This window comes from Oncorhynchus keta, chromosome 20 (genome assembly GCF_023373465.1).
Source record: "Oncorhynchus keta strain PuntledgeMale-10-30-2019 chromosome 20, Oket_V2, whole genome shotgun sequence".
Taxonomy (NCBI): domain Eukaryota; kingdom Metazoa; phylum Chordata; class Actinopteri; order Salmoniformes; family Salmonidae; genus Oncorhynchus; species Oncorhynchus keta.
This window is the reverse complement of record NC_068440.1, coordinates 6,658,268-6,677,841: the sequence shown is the minus strand read 5'-3', so window position 1 is coordinate 6,677,841 and position 19,574 is coordinate 6,658,268. Positions and strand designations below refer to the sequence as shown.

Sequence of the window (19,574 nt, the reverse complement as noted above, 5' to 3'; positions counted from 1 at the left end):
GGACGTCTGGGGCCTGTTGCACAAAACTAGGATAAGGGATTAAGCCAGGATATCTTGGTGATCCTGGCTCAATTGATCCGTAATCCGGTTGCACTAAAGATGGATAGGGGGCAGGAGGATATGTTATGGTATAAATTACCATGGAGATTTATTCTGTGGAGCTAGCCTGCTCCAGACCAGGCTAAATTCCAGGATCTATTTAATCTCATCCCTAATGTCAGTCAGCAGTCACCACAAATGGAAACCAATAGTTATTTCACTGCTCACTATACATTGTTATCACATATAACTAGACCCACTGTCATTATTTAAACGTTTGTGATCATTAATTTCAATGATTTTGGATAAAAATGATTTTTAGATGTTGCTATCATTAGATAATTTACAGTTTCCCATAGACTATATATAAAATGATAGAATATTAGGGCCACAGAAGGAAAAAAAAGACAAGTCATAATATTGTAACCAGTTGTTTTAAAGGAGGACAGTTGTTAAAATGACAGATGCGGGGCATTTCGTGAAATTGTACTTCAGTATGGTTTCATAAACAAAGACATGCTGATGTGCCAGAATATTAAGTATCACATTGTCATAAGTATCAAAACTGTAAAAACAATATGTAGCTTTTCTGCAGAAAGAACCAGCCTCATAAATGTATGACTTTATCCTTTTTCTTCAGTGTGGCCCTAGTACTCTGTCATATAAACAAATACACATTCCATATGAATATAAAAACACAATGTGTAACATTATGTTCCTTTATTGAATAAGGACAAAACAAAGCAGGTAAACCATCAGCTCCTTTCGAAACTGAAGTCACAGTGACTCTACAAGATGGAAAGCACAGAATCCAAGCATATTATACAAAATGATACATACACATTCAAAGGTCTGTATATAACACACCCTGCATGTCTGCACACTAAAATAAATGCAGGACAAATCCATACACATCAACTGAACAGACAAATGAATGGATGCAGTAGCCTCCCTGCAGCCTTGTATTACACACAGTATACCGCACAAACATCATAAGAGGCCAAATTCGTAAAAAACTAACCCAAAAAACCCAAATTCCTCTGCCACCGCAGGACATATTTAACCAAAATTGAAAGCACACATACTAACTAAAATAATTCAACACATATTGGTCCCTCAGCAGCCGACCACTGTCGTCATCAGGGAAGATTGCCGGATTGTCCCAGTCCATGGCTGGTGGCACTCTGGGGCCCTCTCCTTCCTCAGGCAGGCCACATTGTGGAGGACAGCACAAGCCACAGTAATATCACATGCCCTAACAGGGCTGACCCTTAATTTGTGAAGGCAGTGAAAGCGTGCCTTCAGGAGGCCAAAGGTCATTTCAACTCTGGCCCTGGTCCTGGCATGGGCATGGTTGTAGGCCTGCTGTGCTTCCTGGGGGTCTGTGAAAGGTGTCAGGAGAAAAGGCTGGCAGCCATACCCCTGTCTCCCAGCAACACACCAGAGAATTCACCTGTCAACACAAAATCTCATCATTAATACCTCATAAACACAGTGATATTCTTGACACAGCCATGATGGTTATAAATAGGGGTTGTGTGGCTTACCTTGTGATAGGCACTGATAGATTTCAGAGGCCCGAAAGATTCTGGAGTCATGGACTGAGCCAGGCCATTTTGCCACAACATTGCTGATCACACAGTCAGCATTGCAGACCATCTGAAATCATAAGATGAGGAATATTACACCAATCAATTCACATCACTGGCAATGCAGAGTGTTCGTCAATGGACAATATCAAAAGTTATGTTCACCTGAACATTAATGCTGTGAAAGGATTTCCTATTCACAAAATCGGCCTCATGGGCACCTGAGGGGCTTTTATCCTTATGTGTGTGCAGTCCACTGCACCAATGACATTGGGGAAACCTGTCACACAAAGTAATGAGTATCCTACTATGTGTTAACAGTTGTCCTGTAATTTGTAGATCCTCTTACCTGCAATCCTATAGAACTCCTCTTTGATGTCACAGAGTCTTCTGTGGCCAGGGAAGGAGATGAAGACATCTGCTAATGCTTTGATAGCCAGACACACACTCCTTATTGTGCGGCAAATTGTGGCCTTGTTCAGCTGTTCTGCATCCCCCACTGAGTACAGGAAGGCTCCACTAGCAAAAAGCGCAAGGCCACACAAACCATTTGCTCCACACTCAGTGCATGGCTCCGTGCAGTGCGGTGCTTAATCCTGGGACCCAGTAGTCTGCATAGATACCTGATGCCATCTGCAGAAAACCTGTATCTTTCATATAGATGGTCGTCAGGGAAGGCCAGTGGGTCCAACCGGTCCCTGAAGACCCTTTCTCGCCTGAAGGCTCTCCTCAGCACAAGTGCTTCTTCATCCACCACATCTCGCACGAATGGGCATGCCATTGTCAGAGCAGAAAGGAACACACAATTTTGGGCCTTCATATAGGCTAGTGGCCACACCTGGTGCTGGGGGTGGGCAAAAGAGGGCGATGCCTTATAACGATGACTTGGTTGTACTGATTGCTGGGAAAATAAAAAAACCTTAGAAAGATGCCACCGTCCTGTGTGCTCACAATAAGAGCTCATATGTCATGGCTCACTTGACTTTACGAGAATATACCTAATTTTTATTTTGAGCTGTGTCATCTTCTTGGAGCTGGGGGAGGAAATACAAATAATGATTAATACATTTGTGTTACAGTTAGCATACAGTGTACATTGAAGGCATATCTCACCTCCCTCTCAAGTTTTTTTTATTTCAAGGTCCAGTTTCCTAATTGTCCTCTTTTTATTTCGGACTCCAGTGCAAGATTTTCCATCTTTTTCTTCTTGTACTGAATGTCTATGTCTGCCAGTTCTATTTGGCGCCGGAGGTTGTTGCCATACAACTTTCTGATAGCTTGTGAGCTCTGTGAACACAATACAATTAGCGCAGCTGGAATTTGGCAGGATGTGGTGTCCTTTTATTAATACGCACTATGTTGCCAGGCTGGTTTTCCCACTGTATAGCATCTGGGTCCTGTAAAAGAAATTAGATTTTTTGATTTTGATGAGGACTCCTCACCATTGTAGAGTAAATAGTACTTTCACAGTCTTACCATGATACCTCATGCCTTCTGGGATCCAGAGAGATGGTCTCCTCCTCATCATCATCGTCTCCATCATGTGCTGTTGCTGCTGCACTGGGGCCTTCACCCTATCACATTTAATCGGATTCATATTGAAGCTAGTAGACAAGACATGCCAGGCCTACAGTATGCCTTTGATGGAGTACTCACTGGATCAGCATCGTCTGGTGCTTGTGCTGGTGGCTCTAACAGGAACACAGTGCTGCCAGACACTGCAAGGCAATAGGTAAACCAAAGTCAGACAGTCCAAATTGATTCAATATGAATGTGGTTGTATCCCATGTAGAGATGGAAGGACATACCTTGAATGAAGCGGGTGGCATCTTGGGAGGAACCTATGCTCGTCTCTTTCCCCCCAGGGATCCCCTCTAAGACGGGCCTGCCTTTATTTAGCTCCAAGGCCATGTCCTCTGCTGGGGTAAGGTCAGCCTTTGGTGACCCACCACCCGTGCCTTGTCTGTGGGTATTATTTTTCACTGCTAAAACAGTACAGACAATGTGTGAGCAGGCACCTTCTGGGTACAATATATGCTTGTGCTTTGTTAAATATTAGTCAGGGACCATACCATTCTGCAGAATGTTCTTGTATTTGATTTTGACCTGCTGCCATGTCCGTTTTGGCCCGTTCATGTTTAATCTACACACACACACACACATTTAATGGAGTCACACTGCAAAAAATTACTTGGTATTTTTGTCTTGTTTTCAGTAAAAATATAAAAATAAAAAAATTAAATAAAGATGTATTTTCTTGATTTGCTAAATGACCTAGCAAAATAAGTATAGTTTAGACAAAAATATAAACTTTAAGTAAATGTGTGCTTAAAACAAGCAAATAAAAAATCTGTCAATATAATAAAAATTCTCTTGAAATAAGTTTACTTTTTCCATAAACACTTAATTTTAGAAAAGTTCTCGTTTCACTGGCAGATTTTTTGCTTATTTTCCTAGGTAATTTTGCTCAAGAAAATATTCAAGATGTTTTTTAGATATTTTTTTTTACTTAAAACAAGACAAAAATACTAAGTAAGAAAGACATTTTTGCAGTGCAGTGAGCAACCGACCTTGGGTCCTTTGAAAGGCGCTATATAAATTAAAGTGATTATTATTATAGCTCATCTATTTATTCAATTAAATGTTATTTATATATCACTTTTCACAATTGTTTCATTCTGTCAAAGCAGCTTTACATTAATGAAAGCAGGAGAAACACAAAAAACGGTGGACAACATAAGAAGCAGAGTACAACGGCTAAGATTAAACCGTACTGAGCGTAGTAACGTTAAATAATAATGTAAGGCTTTAATAATAATTTATCATAGCTTTATACAGTGTGATGGACTTACTTTACACAATTTCACTCATATCTGCAGTGCATTTCAATTAAAAATTTTACCGTTTCATAATTACAGTACAACTGCGTTTTTGGAGATGTGAATTAAATATTTGAATTGTAATTGTGATGTTTCAGCGGAGCGGTGAGTGTGTAATTGTGCACTACTTACGCATTCAGGCGGTCTGCAATACTTTGCCACGCTTTTTCTCTTTGCTTTATCACTGTGGCGGTGTTGCCTTTCTTCTTAATTATATATTTTACCTCCTCGTATGCCTCCATGAGGATTTGTGCTTCCGACCGGGAAAAGTACGCGGCTCTAGTTGCCATGGTAAATCAGTTAATCTGTGATCTGTGGCGGGGTCTATTTGAGTGAGCCGTGAGCGCGCACCTATCCTGGATTGGTTTCACCCGGCTTAATGAATCCGTGTCTGCTCATCCTGGCTTGGTCTTTGTGCAACCAATTAAGCCTGGACGCACATGTTTTGGCTTCATTGAGCTCAGCTTAGTCATTTATCCCGGATGTCTTAATTCTACTTTTGTGCAACAGGCCCCTGGAGTCCCGTGTAGAATTCCTAAAATCTGGGAGAATAGGCCTAGCCAAAACAACATTCGACCCAGACGTGTCTATAATAGTGGCAGGACTGCCAGCTGATGAAAACGAGGACCTAATCTTCAAAGTGAACCGGGTTGATATCGGTAGGCCTCGGCTGTGAAACAGGTGATTGCAGTTGAGAGGTTGATGGAGAGAGGTAAAGGTCCCGGGGTTGTGAAGGTGGAGCGTAGGTCTGCGGAGGAGAAAGTGGCTCTGATTATAAGTCTTCCTTCGATCAGCCAAGTCCCACACTGATCGCCTTATAGAACTGAACTTCAAGACGCTGCTGAGAGAAATAAACGGAGGAAATGACTATTTTGTCACGGGAAGCGGACGGGTCATGAAACGAGATCAACCAGAAGGACAAAGTGGACAGACCTACTACATACCGAGGGGCTTCCCATCCCCTACGAGATTCAATTTCAATAGTACATTGGAATGTTCACGGATGGAGCACACTGAACAATAAATGACGAATAACAATACTACAATCCTTAAACCCAGACATTATCTCAATAAATGAAAAGCATTTGCCTCGGCAAGAAACTATCGATATTGAAGGGTATGTATGGTATGGACACAACAGGAACACTCACGTGAAAGGGAATATGTGTAAAGTCTGATATGATGAAAACATATCAAATTGAAATGATCGATAAAGCCATAGAAGGAATTATTGGTTTGCGCTTTGAACATAGGGAGTCAGATTGTTTCGTTGTGTTTCCATGCTATTTACCACCTGAACAGTCCACATGGGGTAGAGATGGTCAGTTATTAAGTCAAATATACCTATATACAGAAGCAGATGCTATTTACATATGTAGGGATCTTAACAGTCGAATTGGGAGGTTAGATGGCTATATAAATGATATTGATGATATACCATTTGCGGGTTGAATTCCTTTGTGACTCTAAAATGTGTATCATTAATGGAAGGATATGACCCTTAAGCGACAGCTTTACATTCATATCGGGCAAACGAAAAGCTGTGTTGGACTATACAACTGTCTAGAATAGAAACTTGTTTGGGATTTAAGGTGTTATCTCCTACACTGATGGTTGAAGAATGCAGATGTTTTGACTTAATTGGAGGGGAAAAAAAGTAGACTTCCTGATCACTCTTTCTTATTTATGATATTTTCTGTTGGCCACAAACTTTCTCAACCAGGTATTATTGTGCATCAGGCCTAAATGTAAGAAAAGAAATGTGCCAAAATGACTTTCTATGTTCTGCAATGACATGTAGAGCTCTGATGGAACTCATCGAAAACAACATTTGATTTAGGTGTGTGTTATGAAACATTTTGTGATATTATATATTCTGAAAAATGTGAATAAAGAATACAAGCCGAACAGGCCTTATTGGAATGATGAGTCAGTAATGCGCAAGGAAGGCTGAGTACTTATTTATACAGTGTAAAGATAGGAATACAAGACAACAGTGTAGGAAGAAATTTAAGAAAAAACAGCACGTGTTTGATGAAAGACTGCGCCTCTTTAAACGGAGATATCAGAGAGGGCAGTTATTACACCTTGAGGAGATACAGACAAGAAATCCTCAACAGTTTTGGAGCCAAATAAACAAGTTAGACCCAAAATGACATAAGAAAATTCCAATGGAAGTCATGGCACAGGGGACTGAATTCTGATATTACACAGGTACTTAAGGAGTTGGAGAAGGGGTTTGCTTGCTTGTTCTCAGGTAACGAAAATGTGACATTTTGAGGAAGATTTTAATAAAGAGGTATGTTTCCTGAGAACTAAATTGGAAAATACAATGCTAGAACCCTCTTATCTACATTTGAAGTCGGTCGTTCACATACACCTCAGCCAAATACATTTTAAACTCAGTTTTTCACAATTCCTGACATTTCATCTTAGTAAATATTCACTGTCTTAGGTCAGTTAGGATCACCACTTTATTTTAAGAATATGAAATGTCCGAATACTGGTTGAGAATTATTTATTTCAGCTTTTATGTCTTTCATCACATTCCCAGTGGGTCAGAAGTTTACATACACTCAATTAGTATTTGGTAGCATTGCCTTTAAGTAGTTTAACTTGGGTCAAACGTTTCGGATAGCCTTCCACAAGCTTCCCACAATAAGTTGGGGGAATTTTGGCCCATTTCTCCTGACAGAGCTACTGTAACTGAGTCAGGTTTGTAGGCCTCCTTGCTCGCAAATGCTTTTTCAGTTCTGCCCACAAAGTTTCTATGGGCTTGAGGTCAGGGCTTTGATGGCCACTCCAATACCTTGACTTTGTTGTCCTTAAGCCATTTTTCCACAACTTTGAAAGTATGCTTGGGGTCATTGTCCATTTAGAAACCCCATTTGTGACCAAGCTTTAACTTCCTGACTGATGTCTTGAGATGTTGCGTCAATATATCCACATAATTTGCATTCTTCATGATGCCATCTCTTTTGTGAAGAGCACCAGTCCCTCCTGCAGCAAAGCACCCCCACAACATGATGCTGCCACCCCGGTGCTTCACAGTTGGGATGGTGTTCTTCGGCGTGCAAGCCTCCTGTTTCATCAGACCCGAGGACATTTCTCCAAAAAGTATGATCTTTGTCCACATGTGCAGTTGCAAACCATAGTCTGGTTTTCTGTGGATATAGATACTTTTGTACCTGTTTCCTCCAGCATCTTCACAAGGTCCTTTGCTGTTGTTCTGGAATTGATTTGCACTTTTCGCACCAAAGTACGTTTATCTCTAGGAGACAGAACGCATCTCCTTCCTGAGCGGTATGATGGCTGCGTGATCCCATGGTGTTTGTACTTGCTTACTATTGTTTGCACAGATGAATGTCATACCTTCAGGCGTTTGGAAATTGCTCCCAAGGATGAACCAGACTTGTGGAGACCTACAGTCGTGGCCAAAAGTTTTGAGAATGACACAAATATTAATTTTCACAAAGTCTGCTGCCTCAGTTTGTATGATGGCAATTTGCATATACTCCAGAATGTTATGAAGAGTGATCAGATGAATTGCAATGAATTGCAAAGTCCCTCTTTGCCATGCAAATTAATTGAATCCCCCCAAAAAACATTTCCACTGTATTTCAGCCCTGCCACAAAAGGACCAGCTGACATCATGTCAGTGATTCTCTCGTTAACACAGGTGTGAGTGTTGACGAGGACAAGGCTGGAGATCACTCTGTCATGCTGATTGAGTTCGAATAACAGATTGGAAGCTTCAAAAGGAGGGTGGTGCTTGGAATCATTGGTCTTCCTCTGTCAATCATGGTTACCTGCAAGAAAACACGTGCTGTCATCATTGCTTTGCACAAAATGGGCTTCACAGGCAAGGATATTGCTGCTAGTAAGATTGCACCAAAATCAACCATTTATCAGATCATCAAGAGCTTCAGGGAGAGCGGTTCAAGTGTTGTGAAGAAGGCAGCAGGGCACCCAAGGAAGTCCAGCAAGCGCCAGGACCGTCTCCTAAAGTTGATTCAGCTGCGGGATCAGGGCACCACCAGTACAGCGTTTGCTCAGGAATGGCAGCAGGCAGGTGTGAGTGCATCTGCACGCACAGTGAGGCAAAGACTTTATGAGGATGGCCTGGTGTCAAGAAGGGCAGAAAATAAGCCACTTCTCTCCAGGAAAAACATCAGGGACAGACTGATATTCTGCAAAAGGTACAGGGATTGGACTGCTGAGGACTGGGGTAAAGTCCACTTTCCGATTGTTTGGGGCCTCCAGAAAAAAGCTTGTCCGGAGAAGACAAGGTGAGCGCTACCATCAGTCCTGTGTCATGCCAACAGTAAAGCATCCTGAGACCATTCAAGTGTGGGGTTGCTTCGCAGCCAAGGGAGTGGGCTCACTCACAATTTTGCCCAAGAACAAAGCCATGAATAAAGAATGGTACCAACACATCCTCCCAAACATCCAGGAACAGTTTGGTGACAAACAATGCCCTTTCCAGCATGATGGAGCACCTTGCCATAAGGCAAAAGTGATAACTAAGTGGCTCGGGGAACAAAACATCAATATTTTGGGTCCATGGCCAGGAAACCTCAATCCCATTGAGAACTTGTGGTTAATCCTCAAGAGGCAGGTGGACAAACAAAAACCCACAAATTCTGACATACTCCAAGCATTGATTATGCAAGAATGGGCTGCCATCAGTGGCCCAGAAGTTAATTGACAGCATACCAGGGCAGATTGCTTAGGTCTTGAAAAAGAAGGGTGAACACTGCAAATATTGACTCTTTGCATCAACTTCATGTAATTGTCAATAAAAAACTGTGACACATGAAATGCTTGTAATTATACTTCCGTATTCCATAGTAACATCTGACAAAAATATCTAAAGACACTGAAGCAGCAAACTTTGCGGAAATTAATATTTGTGCCATTCTCAAAACTTTTGGCCACGACTGTACAATTTTTTTTCTGAGGTCTTAGCTGATTTCTTTTAATTTTCCCATGATATCAAGCAAAGGGGCACTGAGTTTGAAGGTAGGCCTTGAAATACATCCACAGGTACACCTCCAATTGACTCAAATGATGTAAATTAGCCTAGCAGAAGCTTCTAAAGCCATGACCTCATTTTCTGGAATTTTCCAAACTGTTTAAAGGCACAGTCAACTTAGTGTATGTAAACGTCTGACCCACTGTAATTGTGATACAGTGAAATAATCTGTCTGTAAACAATTGTTGTAAAAATGACTTGTGTCGTGCACAAAGTGGACGTCCTAACCGTCTTGCCAAAGCTATAGTTTGTTAACAAGAAATGTGGAGTGGTTGAAAAACAAGTTTTAATGACTCCAACCTAAGTGTATGTAAACTTCCGACTTCAACTGTATGTAACCCGTATTTAAATGAGGAGCTGTCTATGGCAGAAGTTAAGAAGGTGATTGACGCTGCAAAAAATGGGGAAGCGTTTGGTATTGATGAACTGCCGGATGAGATTTTAAAATCCCCTAAATTAATTTATGTCCTATATGATTTGCTCCAAATGTGTTTTGAGTACAGTATACTGCCATCCACTTGGAAAAGGTCTATAGTGAATCCCATTCCCAAATCTTCAAAAAAAAATGACCCTAGAGTACCACTGAACTACAGAGGCATAAGTTTATTAAGTATGGTTTATAAATTATATTCATCCATCCTCAACAATAGGCAAATTACATTTTTGAAGGACTAAAACATTCTGGTGGAAGAACAAAAGGGTTTTCGTAAATCCAGAGCCTGTATAGATCATATCTTCTCAGTCTGTACAATAAATAGATTACATCATGAGAAGCCTACTTTAATTGATTTCCAGAAAGCTTTTGATTTTGTAAATAGGGATCTTTTAGCCTATAGTTTAAAGACAGGGGTTGATGGGAAATTTTATCAAGCAATCCAGTCTCTTTACAAAGTACCAATTGCTTGTGTGAGTGTTAATGAATATCGTACAGATTGGTTTCCCACGCCCTCGAGTGTAAAACGTGTTTGCTTTGTTTATAAAGGATTTGGCAACATAAATGAAACAGTTAAATATTAGAGTAAGATATGATGATGAAATGCTAAGTATCCTTTTATATGCCGATGATATTATTTTGATGGCAGAAACTGAAGAAGACCTGCAGAACATGTTATCATGTGCAGTCAATTGGTGTAAAAGACGGAGACTTTAACACCAATCAAAAGATTAACCAGACAAAAACACAGATAGTGCTGGTTTTCTAAAATGCATTAAGAGAAGTGTTTTTCAGTTTTGTTTTGGTGAAGACTTTCTGAAGTTTACGAGCATTTATAAATATTTGGGTCTTTTTTTATTGATGAACATATTGCCTTTCTATAAGCAACGTCTGCTCTGGCCGACTCAGCGAGTAGAGTTCTTGGGGGAGGAAAAACTAAAACACCAAAACACTCAAAGATATTGGTTATGCCACGTACTCCAAACTGTATCAGACATGCGTGTGTCCTGTTCTGGACTATTCAGCAGGAGTGTGGGGTGCTAAGAGGTATTTTAAAAACTAACATGTTCATAACAGAGCAGTATGTTACTTTTTTTTTTTTACGTGTACACAAGTTTGCAACTCTATTTGAAATAACAGGGGACATGGGCTGGGAACACCATGAGGTGAGATGGAAGGCGTGTATGGTGAGACTTCAACTGTATGTATGTGTATTATTGCACTGCTCTAGGGGTGTAATTATTGTTTGGATAACCTTATTGACTTATGTATTGATGTATTGTGGGGTTTTTTTTTCACTCTTTTTGTGATGCGCAATGCAGAGAACGCCGGAAGAAGAATGACCATTTAAATACCACAGTGAATTATTATAGTGTTTGTTAAATGTGTCAATTAATCCCATAAGGGATGGATTACCATGTGGTGATTTGAGAACAAATACAATGTCATTCATTCATTTCATTGACTCCGGATGTGAATACGTATCCGATCAAGATATATTAGTGACTTATTTTTCATATATATATATATATATTTTTTAAAGTAAGCCTTTTTCTTCCACTTTGACATTAGACTATTGTGTAGCTCGTTGACAAAAATGACAATTAAATCCATTTGAATCCCACTTTGTAACTACAAAATGGGGAAAAAGGTCCAGGGGTGTGAATACTTTTTGAAGGCACTGGATATACGGAAAATAGAGCACCATATATGGGTTTACCTGATATGCTCTCTTCACTGTTTTCAGGGACCCAGATCTCTCTTGGGAGCAGTTTCCAGAAGGCAGGGGTCATCAGCCCTCAGTGTCTGCAGCACGTTCTTTCTTCTCAGGAACCTGTGCACGCAGATGATGATAAACTATCTTTCTCACACAAATCAACAATAGAAAACAACCTTTACCAAATGGTAGATTTCAAGATTTATAATGCCACACATGGAAGTGATGCGTCAAGCCTTCCTCGGCGGTATGCAGTCTAGTGGCATGCTCACAATGACCATTTATTGTGCATCATTAGTAATGGTACAGTAATTCAGTGACACAGAAAGGATACTGTTGATGACAGTAATGCCCCGCATCCTGAAGCCACTCCAAGCGATGGATGGGAGCGACTGCAGATCTCTGGGTGTAGGTAGCAAGGGTGTCGAGATTCTGCTCATACAACAGGAACGCACCAGACACCTGATTACTGATAGCATCTCGCACAGACTGGAGAGAAATAAGAGGGCCAAATAAGAGGGTCATCTGTGGTTACAAAAAGTGTTCAAGCTCTCTCATGAGTTTATGGAGTGAGCTACCATGTATCTTACATTATGTCTACTGCCCTGTAGGAGCTTGAAGTGAAGACGCTGGTGCAGATCAGGGAAAGTGTGAAGAGAGGTGTTGGCGATGTGGATCTTTTGAAACGCCCTCAACTGCTCTTCTATGTTTCCAAGTGAAACCATTAAAGGCTTGCATTCAGCCAACACTGAATTACATACTTTCTTGATTGTTCTCCAAGCTTTTTTTCCCTCAATACTTGGTTACGCGACAATAACGCAGGCATCCTAGTTCACATTCAGGACAAGTGACGTAAACATGAACGTTCTTCGAAATTATAGGTAAAAAATGACGCCAAGCGAAAGCGTATCCCCATTGGCTGGTCTCCGGCATTGTCTGCGTCTGCGTGTAAATTTGAAAATTTCGCCAACTGGAAAGAGAGGGAGGCAGCAGGATTAACTCGCTAACGAGAAAATAAAGAAAACATCGCCAGGTAAATCACATTTGTCAAACAATCTCATTGTTTAGATTAACATTGCATTGTATGTATTTCAAATCTGAAGTGAAACAGTCATTTTTAAACGGAGTAGCTTCAATCTGGCTAACTACTAACGTTAACGTAGCCTAGCTAACAACATTTCCGGAAAGGGGCTAGCTAACAGTAACTAGCAACATTTTTACCTCTTTTGCTAGCCCAAGCACCATTACTAATTTAGTGTACGTTACCAATGTACAGAGAGTCATGGGACGACCAAAGAGGACGACCAAACAACGTAAAAACCCCAAGTTGGACAAATTGGAGGCTTTTCTCGAAGATTTCGACAGTGAGGGTATGGATGACAAAGAACATGTAGATGCAAGTTGGCTGCTAGCCATTAACGTTATATGAACAGAAACCACCGTTTGTGAATTCACTTTGGTGTAACTTATCCAATCACACGTTGTCTTTGCAGTTAAAACCGTAGTTGAAAGGCTGAAGGAGAAGACAAACAGCCTCCTGAAAGATGCAGACAACTTCTACAACATGGCTGTGATCAAGCTGCCAAAGGCAGTGAGACAGATGAACTGGCTTGAGCATTGTGGTAAGTTAGCTGGCTAGCTAAGTGAAGAAGCATGTACCTGACTGTTCTCTCAGCTACCGCACAGCAAGCGGTACCGGAGCGCCAAGTCGAGGTCCAAAAGGCTCAACAGCTTCTACCCGCAAGCCATAAAAGACTGTTGAACAGTTAATCAAATGGCTACCTGGACTATCTGCATTGACCCTCTCCTTTTATGCTGCTGCTTTTTAAATGTTTAAATGATAAAAAAAAAAAAAAAAAAAAAATTGAAGTCATTTAACAACATTTATATTTACAATGATGGCATGGAAACAGTGGGTTAACTGCATTATTCAGGGGCAGAAAGACAGATTTTTACCTTGTCAGCTTGGGGATTCGATCTAGCAACTTCTCGATTACTGGGCCAAAACTCTAACCACTAGGCTACATGCCGCCCCACTCGCTGTTTATTATCTATGCATAGTCACTTTACCTCGGCTAACCTGTGCCCTGCACATTGACTGTTCCGTTACCCCCTGTATATAGCCTCACTTGTTATTTATTTTATTGTAACTTTTTTTGTTAGACTTTATTTTGGGTAAAGTTTAGATACTATTTTAATTATTTTTCTTAACTGCATCATTGGTTGAGGGCTTAAGTAAGCATTTCACGGTAAGGCTTACGCCGGTTGTATTCGGCACACGTGACATATGATTTTGATTTGGCGAAAGGTGGGTTAGAGATATGTTTTATCTGATGAACTGACACTTCTCCTTCATCCCTTCAGGGTCAGAGAAACCAAAGTCACCCGTGTCACCAGTGGAGGATGCCAAGGTGGGTTTTCTAAATTAAAATAGAATAATTCATAAACTGTTGGTTTTTAAGTGAGGCCATGGTTTTGACACCACAGAAAATGCCACCCAGCCAGAGTCGCTCTTCACTCTTATTTGTCTACTTCCAGAAAGTAGAGGAGGCTGCCCAAGTGGAGAGTGTTATGGCTGAAGTCCATACTATTCCCCCCAAGACTGTTAAAAAAGGTAAGTATTTGCTATATACCAGTTGTTATAGGTTATGTGTCTCCTTTGAATCCCACTGGATGTTGAAGTTACTCTGCTCCCCTCTGCAGCAAAGTTGAAAAGGGGTGGAGCCGTGACAAGTTCAGAGGATGAGGAGAACACTTTCACGGCCACAGGGAAGAAGGTTAGTGCTGTATTGTTTTTTTTTGCAAGGTTAGGGAGACTTACCGTGTGTTTGGTTTCACAAGCTCAATGTAGTCCTTAATAGTCTCCTTTCTTTTAGGCTCTTGCATTTTATTCCAAATGATAGCTCAAGTCATTATTACTACCAAGCCATGTCTAGCTCAAGCTGAAGACTTGCACTGTTGCCTCATCGACCATTTCTTCTCTGTTTCTCAGGGTAAATCAACTAGGAAACCTCCAACGTCAAAGAGAGCCAAAGCACTGTCAGTCAGCAAGCGGAACTCGTCCATCAGAAAGTAAGACCCTTTCAGCTGGAATCTGAAAATATTTTTGTGTGTGTTTTATGGTTGTACAAAAATGACTTGCTAATATTAATTTGCCACTTCAGGTCCAGTAGGAAGCCACTGGTCACTCCTTCCAGGAACATGTTGGACAGTTCCCTCATGGGCACTACCCCTCTCATCACACCACACTTTGACTCCAGGTAAAGTGGCAGTAGGTAATGTTCTGTGGCTTGTCCATGACCATTTTTGCCTAAAGCTGGTTGTTGTTAGAGAACGGTCTATCCAGTCTTTCCCCTAGTAAAATGTTCCAGTTGGGACACACAGGCCCTCAAAGCAACACTGGGTACCACTGCTTGACTTGTTGTCATATATCCCAGACTTCCCAAGACCCCAGCGGTGAGGATACCCCGCCACAAGGAGAGGGTTTACAGTATCTCGGTCAACGGCTCCCCCATCTCAGGAGGCGGTAATGATATAGTCATCAATGTCCCTGTGGGGAATGGAGAGGTAAGCAGCCTTCCATTTTTAGACTGATCCGTACTGAACAGTATGCACGACCATCTGACTTGGCTAAATACCCTCAGTAGCCCCTCTGACTGTGTATGCTACATGTGTACAATTATTTCCGTGACATAATTCAAGAAAAAAAAACTAGCTCTAGCAGGGCAGAAATGTGACACACTCACTTGTTGGAAAGGTGGCATCCTATGATGGAGCCACTTTGAAAGTCACTGACCTCTTCAGGAAGGCAATTCTACTGACAATATTTGTGTATGGTGATTGCATGGCTGTGTGCTCAGTTTTGTACACCTGTCAGCAATGGTTGTGGCTGAAATAGCCGAATCCACTCATTTGTATGCGGGTGTGTATTTTTTATGTATTTTTCTAAAGTACTTGTTGACATGATTGGCACATTTCATGTGTGTTAAGAAAGTTCCTCTGCTGACCTGAGTTTTTTTTTTTTTTGTTCCAGTGCATTCAGTTGCTGGCCAGTCAGATGGACACTGTGGACCTGGGACAGCTGGATGAGACAGCCATGAGGAGCATCCGTCTGCTTCAGGTATGGTCTTCACCAAATAGAACTATAAAATATGGCCACATCCATATGTCATGCTTCTAACAGAAGAGAAAGGGATGTGTTATGCATAACCGTAATAGCAGGTTATGGCGAAATCTCCAAATGAAAAGATTACAGTAAAGACTACATTTGCACATCTACGGTCCAATTCCATATCTGGATCAGGGTGTGCTATTTAAAAGATTATTCTTCTGCCAACATGACTAGCTAAGTGTTGAGCTTTCACAAGGCACTTTAGAGAAATGCATTGTCATTTTGGTTTGCACAAACGGGAGTTGTGTGCATTCAGGTACTTCTTTCATGGTAAATTCTCACAGTATGTTCTCATTTTGTTCAGAATAACCCTGAATGTAACGCCATGCCATCTTTCAGTACTGTAAATGCTATGCATTTTATATAGAAATGTGAATTGCACATTGTATGGTTGTTTTTATAATGCGGTATCTATTATAATCTTCCACCTGTCTTCTTTCAGAACACATCCATCTATGATGGCGTTTTACATATTACTCATGTTTATCGAGCGGTGTTGAAGTGGATTTCTATGTCGAACCCGTGTGTGTAAACAGTAGCCGTTACCATAACTCACATTCACTTTTCTCTCCACAGAACCGCCTCACAACACTGTGTGAATCCTCCGAATGACCTCTTCAGCGTCTTTTTTTGTTGTTGTACAAGAACCCCCCCCAGCAAAAAGAATTCTCTGTATATTTCTCTTTTAATACATAGTTGTTAATAGCTGTCAAGTCTCCTTTTGTGTAGTTATCTTAGCGTTCTTTATTGTTATGGTTTAAATGTTTTCAAATGGATGCCAAGCACGTGGGACTGTACTTGGAACAGGCTATTTTTCAGGGATGCAGTCTTCCATATAAAATACATTTAAAATGAGCAACATTAATAAACCCTAACGACACTTCCCCTCGAATAGTCTAACATGTTTGAAAGTTACTTGTGCCCTGTGAGTGAAAGAGAACGATATGCTTCATGCCTTCTGCTCATCAATAACACTTTGTCTGCCCTCTTGTGGTTGAGGTTTGCCAGTTCAGCTTGTACTGTACAGTGTGGATGAGGATCTTTTTTTTTTTTTTACCTTTATTTAACCAGGCAAGTCAGTTAAGAACATATTCTTATTTTCAATGACGGCCTGGGAACAGTGGGTTAACTGCAGTGGGTTAACTGCCTGTTCAGTCCATGAAATAAGAGGTCCATGCATTTTAGAATTATTCAGCGAAATTTTACAATACTTTGTTTTAATGTAAATATGCCATTTTGTTCACTTTTCTCAAAGTGAACTCTTTCAACTCTCTGGTGAATATCTTTTATTTGTGTGGTGGAAGTTGGGGAACCACTGCTTGCTGTTGTTTGGGGTGGTTGTTTATAGCCTAGATGAAGATCCTGGGGTAGTACTGGTAATACAGTACAGAAATACGACCACCTTTTCATGTTTTCCCATTGTCATTGTCACTTCAATATGCTGTAATCACAGACAACTAGACAATACTGTTTGCCTGCTTAGATTCCCTGAGACCACCTGCTCATTTGTGTTTCTGGAGGGTGCGTTATTCATGAAGACTCCAGGCAAATCAAGTTCCCCTGGAATTCAATTTGTCGCTAAGTATCAGTTTGACAGGATTACGTTCCACGAGATGCATTGCATTTTGATGTTTAAAGTGTACATTAGACAATGAGCTACAGCTTCAGATGTTTCCATTAACTCTAGCTGTCATACTGGTCACAGCAGAAGGAGCCCTGCCACGGCGTAACAAAAATATGGGCTTGTAGAAGCTTGATTAAAACGTTGGGGTCAAGCGTGTGGGGTGCCAGACTGCTTAAATAAATAAACTCTTATACCACCATAGCAGGGATTCAATCTGCCGCGTTGTCAAACTCGCTGCACTTATTTCAATGGTAATTTAGTTGAAAAAAAAAGAATCAGGAAGATGTTCAAGAAACGACTCCAGTTCTTTGTAGAATGCTAAACGAAATATATGGGAACTATTAAATTAAGTTACTCAGTGCGGAGTTGAAACGTAGATGAGTGACAATCCAAAACATCCAGATATCCTCTTGTACAAAAAAATAAAGACAAAGCAGTAGTAGTTAAAGTACTAGATTAGTAGATAAATTGCTAAATTAATGCTTAACTAACTACAAAGTTCCAGGGAAAGTTATTTGTGGCTTTTGGCAAAACAATTACCCATGTTGCACCACCCCCTTGATAGGGTTTAGATTTGGTATTTGTTGTTTAAATGCATGTGCAATGTGAGCAATACACAATTCCACCACGAAGGGGCAGTATCATACTGCTATATGAGCCCTTTCTAAAACAGCAGCTTCGTGTTCTGTAGTTTCAAGCCCAGCCATAACTCCCTCCTGTCAATCAAACAAATACCCTCTATCCCGAACACCAAAAGGTAAAATGATCCATGTCAGTTTAACATCATTCTCCACGGCTGTTTCGCTGAGTGTGATTGAGCACAAAAACACAGTCGGGTGGCCCTTCTTTAAATCTGTCAGGATGAGACACAGATCACCCGTTGATGAGGAAGTACATTTGATGGTAAAAAAAAAGAGTAGAGAGGATGGATGGGTGGGTCTTGGCATTGGGAGAGAGGGATGAATGGGAGATGAAACATGGTGACAAAGGCATGGCGATAATGACTGAGATGAGTGTACTGGGGAAAATAAAGCGATAGAGAGAACTACTACACAAGCATAGCTCCAAGGTGAAGATTGTCTGTCTGCAGTCAGGCTGAGACAAACAGCGAGAACTAAAAAGGAGCGGGAGGCGAGCTCCCAGCCACATGGCGGTCACGCAGTTTCATCTGAGCTCAATGGAAAGCTGTGATTTAAGCGGGACTGAACTTGTGCACCTCTCAGTGGATGGAGAGAGAGGGGAATTGGTGATAATGGAGTCTTCCATCAGGAAGAGTGAGTGAATGAGGGATTTATGATCATACCAAGGCCAGATCCGAGCATTACAGGCCATTATGACTGTTTGTTATATGCTGCACCTGTGCTAACGAGCGCGAGAAAGACGTAAAACGGAATAAAGAGCGTGTTCTAAGAGTAAGTGAAGTTCTTGCTCTTTTCTCCCAGGAGTACACAGGAGGATTGTTCAGCCTTTTTTCTTTCATTTTAACCCTATACCCATTCTCTAGCTTTCCCTCTTCTTTACTTACACATACACACTCCCTAGTGAGCGTGCACACTTTCTCACCTAGAATAGCCCCGTTGTCCCTTAGCTCACTGTACACACATGCACACTCCCAGGTCCCCTCACTGTCCCCTGTTTATTTATGCCCCAGCCACAATACAGGGATTAATTTCTCAAAGCCGATTTGAGCTCCGGCACGCTTCCTTTCAACCAAAGAGCTGGAGCAACTTTAGCACTGGGGGAAGTTTCCCCTTCACACTGGCTTAGAGGTGGACTCTTTCATCTTCTGAGGGAGGCGAGAGAGAGCGGCCCTTACCGATGCACAGCTGGGAGTCACTTCAAGTCTTTACGTCGCTTCCTCTTCTCTCCCCTTTTTTTGTTCACTCGGTCTTTCAATCTCTGTGGTTCTTTCCTCTTTTTTTTTTGTTTCTCTCTCCTAACTTGTTGACTTGTCCTGGCCAATCAGTGCATGGGGTTAGAGGTTGAGGAGGAGCCATTTGATTAAACTTGATTACTTATGGGCCCGTACTGTGTGCGAGCTTTTGATGTAGTCAAGGTATTCGAGGTATTCAATGATCATGAAGCAG

The 19,574-nt window shown here is 41.2% G+C and overlaps 2 protein-coding genes across 15 annotated transcripts in view; one reads left to right on the top strand and one right to left on the bottom strand.

The window, feature by feature from the left end:
- The window catches only part of LOC118399031 (putative nuclease HARBI1), a 16,340-nt gene extending 3,818 nt beyond the window's left edge, over positions 1 to 12,522 (bottom strand). For 2 of the 13 annotated variants that reach the window (XR_008072476.1, XR_008072477.1), the window contains exons 1-5: positions 12,283 to 12,491; positions 11,696 to 12,181; positions 3,437 to 3,613; positions 3,285 to 3,346; positions 3,105 to 3,202 (exon numbers count right to left, since the gene is read on the bottom strand). Coding sequence is in view for 5 of the 13 variants with exons in the window: in XM_052471932.1 (XP_052327892.1) it covers positions 3,105 to 3,202; positions 3,285 to 3,346; positions 3,437 to 3,613; positions 11,696 to 11,768 (410 nt within the window). In the remaining 8 variants the exon portion in view is untranslated. Of the gene's footprint in view, positions 1 to 1,068; positions 1,493 to 1,586; positions 1,699 to 1,977; positions 2,148 to 2,251; positions 2,530 to 2,626; positions 3,026 to 3,104; positions 3,203 to 3,284; positions 3,347 to 3,436; positions 3,772 to 4,639; positions 6,412 to 11,695; positions 12,182 to 12,282 lie in introns of those variants that run through there. The other 11 variants (XR_008072479.1, XR_008072481.1, XM_052471929.1 and 8 more) reach the window with 11 other exon arrangements.
- Positions 12,523 to 12,580: 58 nt separating this feature from the next.
- LOC118399225 (borealin-like) lies at positions 12,581 to 16,746 on the top strand. Of its 2 annotated transcripts, none has more exons than XM_035795126.2 (11): positions 12,581 to 12,725; positions 12,969 to 13,062; positions 13,186 to 13,314; positions 14,057 to 14,103; positions 14,231 to 14,306; positions 14,396 to 14,469; positions 14,685 to 14,764; positions 14,857 to 14,952; positions 15,130 to 15,259; positions 15,726 to 15,812; positions 16,440 to 16,746. In XM_035795126.2, exons 2-11 carry the CDS (start codon positions 12,975 to 12,977, stop codon positions 16,473 to 16,475), a joined length of 843 nt encoding a protein of 280 aa, XP_035651019.1. In that variant the 5' UTR covers positions 12,581 to 12,725; positions 12,969 to 12,974; the 3' UTR covers positions 16,476 to 16,746. The 2 variants fall into 2 exon arrangements, with proteins under 2 accessions (XP_035651019.1, XP_035651020.1); XM_035795127.2 differs by having other exon boundaries at positions 12,626 to 12,725; positions 12,926 to 13,062.
- The last annotated feature ends 2,828 nt before the right edge of the window (positions 16,747 to 19,574 follow it).

Coding starts and splice junctions, on each gene's coding strand:
- LOC118399225 (XM_035795126.2), top strand. CDS start 12,975: ATGGGACGACCAAAGAGGACGACCAAACAACGTAAAAACCCCAAGTTG. Junction 14,953..15,129: donor ACACCACACTTTGACTCCAG/GTAAAGTGGCAG, acceptor CATATATCCCAG/ACTTCCCAAGACCCCAGCGG. Junction 15,260..15,725: donor TCCCTGTGGGGAATGGAGAG/GTAAGCAGCCTT, acceptor TTTTTGTTCCAG/TGCATTCAGTTGCTGGCCAG.